This window comes from Limulus polyphemus, unplaced genomic scaffold (assembly GCF_000517525.1).
Source record: "Limulus polyphemus unplaced genomic scaffold, Limulus_polyphemus-2.1.2 Scaffold5248, whole genome shotgun sequence".
NCBI classification, from domain to species: Eukaryota; Metazoa; Arthropoda; class Merostomata; order Xiphosura; family Limulidae; genus Limulus; species Limulus polyphemus.
The window spans coordinates 57,801-62,888 of record NW_013670858.1 but is presented as its reverse complement, the minus strand read 5'-3'; the positions used below and the strand labels follow the sequence as shown (position 1 = coordinate 62,888).

The 5,088-nt window shown below is 34.7% G+C and overlaps 1 protein-coding gene across 1 annotated transcript in view; it reads right to left on the bottom strand.

Annotated features, from left to right (window-relative positions):
* Positions 1-255: 255 nt before the first annotated feature.
* Positions 256-5,088, bottom strand: part of LOC106472327 (probable glutamate receptor) — a gene marked incomplete at its 3' end in the record, with an annotated part of 53,676 nt that continues 48,843 nt past the window's right edge. The window contains exons 5-6 of the mRNA XM_013932965.2: positions 2,516-2,651; positions 256-473 (exon numbers count right to left, since the gene is read on the bottom strand). Coding sequence (XP_013788419.2) covers positions 256-473; positions 2,516-2,651 — 354 coding nt within the window. The remainder of the gene's footprint in view (positions 474-2,515; positions 2,652-5,088) is intronic.

Genomic DNA, 5,088 nt, shown 5'->3' with positions numbered 1-5,088 from the left:
TACCCGTAACATGTATATGTGGTATGAAATTAGCAGTAGCTGTACGAGTGTTTCATCCACATTTACCCGTAACATGTATATGTGGTATGAAATTAGCAGTAGCTGTACGAGTGTTTCATCCACATTTACCCGTAACATGTATATGTGATATGAAATTAGCAGTAGTTGTACGAGTGTTTCATCCACATTTACCCGTAACATGTATATGTGATATGAAATTAGCAGTATCTGTACGAGTGTTTCATCCATATTTACCCGTAACATGTATTCTTCGATAGCACCTTTCTCCATAATGATTTTTATTTCCGGATGGTTTTGAAGATCTTTGATCGAGTCTATAGGATTAACACGAACGTGCATGGACAAGGTGGAAATTAGCACTCCGCTGTAGGCTGACATCACCACCACAACCATAAGCCACCAGCTTCCCAAGAGGACACGGCTGCTTACTGGCCTTGGAGTTCTGGGAAAAGCTGTATCATACAAAAACATTTGGCTTACACACAAGTAAGTCGATTTAAAGAGTGAACCACAGTTTTATTTATGCATAAATAACCTCTTTACTTTATCAAGTGGATAACACTAACTTTCTTAGATATCTTGTATAACGATTTAATCCCAAAACGTTTACATAAAAGGTAACTTATTTCTATCACCAATACTAAGTTTACGTTAGTCAACATCACCAAGACTAGATGAAACTGGTGCCATTGCTATATACAAATCATACAACATATTCAACTACCCCAATAATTGGTTTACGTGACATACGCACATGAATACGGTCTTAAAGTGAATCATCTCATACCAAAGTTTATCTATACTACCTCACTTGAATTAGAGTTTCTAACGTGACCTAAAATTCATACACTTGTTCCAATTAACTAAAATAAATTAGAGAATCTGAAAAGAAAAATTTAGTCCTGATCGTATTTCATTTTAATTGTAAAACCACAGAATTTTAATTGGTCATGCTTCAACGAAGTTTTGTTAAAATCAAAAAGTGAGATCTATTATCATTTCCACGCAGCTCCAAAATTGTTTACATTTAAGGTGTTGTACTGAAGAAGATGACGTAATAATTACACTTAATATAATTGAAATTAAAAAACTTAAAATACACAGATTAATCATAACACAAACTGAAAGAAAAGTAAAGAACGAAGACAAATTTCCGAATTTGAAATGTTGCACCGTAACAAAACAACATCATTAAAAGCAGTCATACTACGCCTAGTTTTAATTATATATGTGAAAGAAAGAATCGGAACCATAAAAGCGTTCTTCTGTTACTAAATAGAAAAGATGTCGGTATACACACACAGCAAGAAAATATACTACTTATTACCCATTATTATAATAGTTTCTATTAATGGAATTCTGAAAACAATGCAAACTAATATAACATATGTTTATAATACAAAATGCTACAGAACACACATACGAATATAATCAGATATCCACAAGAAGACTGCCCTCCTGTGTGTGGCTCAGTTGTAAATTTATGAGATTATAAAATTCGGGATTTTATCTCTGGGCACAAGACAGATAGCCCATGTGAAGCTTTGCGATTAAACTTAAACTTACCAACGCAAGGAAACGTTCCGATTGATCAATGATATTGTGAATTTGTCCCTTGGATATTTACAATTTGGCATAAACATTATACTGAAATATCATTTCTTAAATCTACTTGTAGAAAAATAATAAAAACAAAACATATTCTACAAGTAATCTAGAATCAATGTCAAAACAGCCAATTATTTAAAATCAATAGAAAACGGTTGGAAATTTCGAAGCAAAAAGAAACACTGCCTTTGGTTTTTTATTATAAAAATTAGAGCAAAACTGTGAAAATGTATGATAAAAATTTCCTCAAAAATACACAAAACGACTTAACTGATAAAGAACCTTTAATTTTGGCTTTATTTCGTAAAAAATATATATATATCTAAAACGTTTTGTTTGTTTGTAATCAATCACAAAGCTACACAATGGGCTATCTGGTGGCATGGGTATCGAAATCCAGTTTTTAGCGTTGTAAGCCCGCAGACATACTGCTGTGCCACTGAGGGTTATCTAAAAAGGAGTCCGTCTATGATAGTATTCAGTATTATATGTACTGAACGATGTTTGTCGAGAAAAAAAATGCAAACTGTTGTATACCCCCCCACAACCACCAAAAAAAAAAGTTTTAGTTCGAAATGTAACTTCTCTAATAAAATATGAGCAGTAAAGTACGCCATCTTCATTTAACTTTGCTGTACTTTCTGAAATAAAAAAAAATGCACTTCAGCACAACAGGTAACTTGATTAACACAATTCCCTCACTTATATATGAGAGCTGTTTGTAATATTATATGTAGTATAAAAATATTTTCTTTATCCTGAAATCGCCCAATGCCAAGATTGTTTAATGAATTTCTCAAGCTCAGGAAATATTGTATCTTACCATATAATTAAATTAAATATATTAGTGATAAAACTGTTATGCAAGTCTCGATTAGGAACTCACCTTGGTAAGCAATAGATCCTGTAAAATACCACAAATAGCGAAGCAAGTCGTAGACACTGTCGCCCTCTATCAGATGAATACTGATAGTCATAAGTAGCGTTGCAAGCACAAGGGAAATGAATATTCCTACCCAAATCTAGGGAAAATAATTACCGATTAAAAAATAAAAATAGAAAGCCTGAAAAAGATAGTTATAATTAGTTTACCTTAACTGTGAATTCACCACATTTAACGGCCTGGTGCTTACTCTGCCGGATGGTTAGCTTGTCAGGGGTGGCTATAATATCTTTACACATGGATCCATTTCACCGAACCCTAAATGAACATGGTGAAGTGTGTATATGCTATCTCGTGCACACGAGTTACTAAATGGTACCACGAGATATGTTCACATCATATGTGGTCAAAACAGGAAAAGATATCGCCGTATTCTCGTAATATTGTGGAACAACATGAAAATATAACTTTATACATGTAAAAATTGTAGTCGTTTTTATTGTATTTGCTAATCGAAACCCAAACTCGCTTCGCTCGTAAATTCGCCGTTTCGTTTAATATGATGTAATGTCCGTTTCCAAGTCACGTTTAATAATCATTCCTTTATGAAACGTTTGTGAATAATACATTTTTATTAAAAGTTGTTGTACGTTCGTTTCTCTTTCTATAAGCTTCCTGCTGTCTCCGTTCTCCAAGATGATTCTGTTTCCATGGGGATCACGAAGTATTGCGAAGGTCCGATTGTCACAGACTTTTGGTTTTCACAATACAAGTTAAAATTGAATATAGAGATTCGTAGGCCCATAATAGATGAATGCAATATCAAGTGAAAAGTTTAAAGGGTATATCTTGGCGGGGTTTCGGGGGACCAGCCGCCCCTGACGGCTTGCTCTCTTTTTAAATACAAACAACAGAAATATTTGAATCGACATTGTAGTATACAGCTCATTGCACTTGCTCGAAGTCAAGATACTTTTACTACTGACTGGAAACTTTCAACATGTATAATGAAGTAGGAGATATAACTTTCGTTGTCACAATATTATGGAATAAGAATCTTGATTGTTCATTCTCTCAGAAGAGCTAGATTCCGAAATCCAATCCTGATGCGTAAATATGCGGGATCTGCAGCTAACACAATACATACATGGAAGAAAACAACAAGGAAAGGATGGTAAACATTATCCATTCATTCATGAGAAATTGCAGCCTTTTAGGTTATATCCTGGGGGTGTTACCTAAACAACCAATCTGACATTTTAACTGTTAAACAAAACTTCGAACTATCGGGCTTTTGGAGTAACAGGCCCTTGGACTAATGGCCCGTCAACGAGGCTTGTTGTTGTTTAACAACTAACTTGTCTTCTATTGAAATTTTCCTCTCTTTTTTTTGAAAATCAGCCATTTCTCCATTTACTCTGCATTAAAATAGAATAAAAGAACTTACTACACATAAAACAGGCACATAAGAAAACACCGCTGGCCTAGCATGGCCAGGTGGTTAGGGCACTCGACTTGCAATCTGTTGGTCGCAGGTTCGAATCTCTGTCCCACTAAACATGCTCGCCCTCTTTCAGCCGTGGGGGCGTTACAATGTCCGTTGGTAACAGAGTAGCTCAAGAGTTGGCGCTAAATAAGGAACGGCTAGCGCAGATAGCCCTCGTGACGTCGCGTAGCTTTACGCGAATTTCTAAACAAACCAAAAACGGTTGTTTTCGTGGACACAGGCCTTTGAAACAAACCAAAGACGGTTAGTTTTCGTGGACACAGGCCTTTGAAACAAACCAAAGACGGTTAGTTTTCGTATACACAGGCCTTTGCTGGACAGCTCTATGTTTTCAGTTCATTGAAAGAAACATTTTTTCATATAGGTGAAGACCTATTGATTTCACATTCGTAATTATAGTTTAAAGATGAAGTCACAAAAGGCCTAAATTACACCTCTGCAGTAAATAATAATTTTACTTTTAAGTACAGTTGTGGGCCTAAAGTTAAACTACATACTATTTATTAAAATAAATTAAACAGCGCATAACAACTATAACGTCTGCTTGCTTCTATGAAAAACAAAAAAGTTTTAATATATACGTACAGCTTTGGCAGTAATCCACTCTACCCAAAGTGTTTTAGGGACAAATTATTTCATTATATACTTTCGTGTTTCAATTAATAGTGCAGGGCAGGATAGTACAGGGTGGGAAACTAAAGAAGTTTATAATTGTGCAGGGTGGAGAAATTCAGACTTAAAATTTATGATTGTACACGTCCAAGTCACATTATAAAATTGAATTTTGTGTTTTTTTGTTAAAGATGACCGGAAAAAAATAATTCTGCAGACCAAATAAGCATCGTGCAAGGTGGAAAATTTCTCCAAAATTAATAACACAGGCCTGCGATGGTTTTATTATCTTGACATTAGTACATGTTCTACAGTAATTCCTGTACGCCGAATCCGAAAATGATATCCCTTTTTTCTCTATCACATACAGATTTTTCACAAAACGTCATATGTACGTTTACATAAGTAAATCATTTTCATTCAGATCGGGCCACATTTTGTTATGCTTGAAATATTG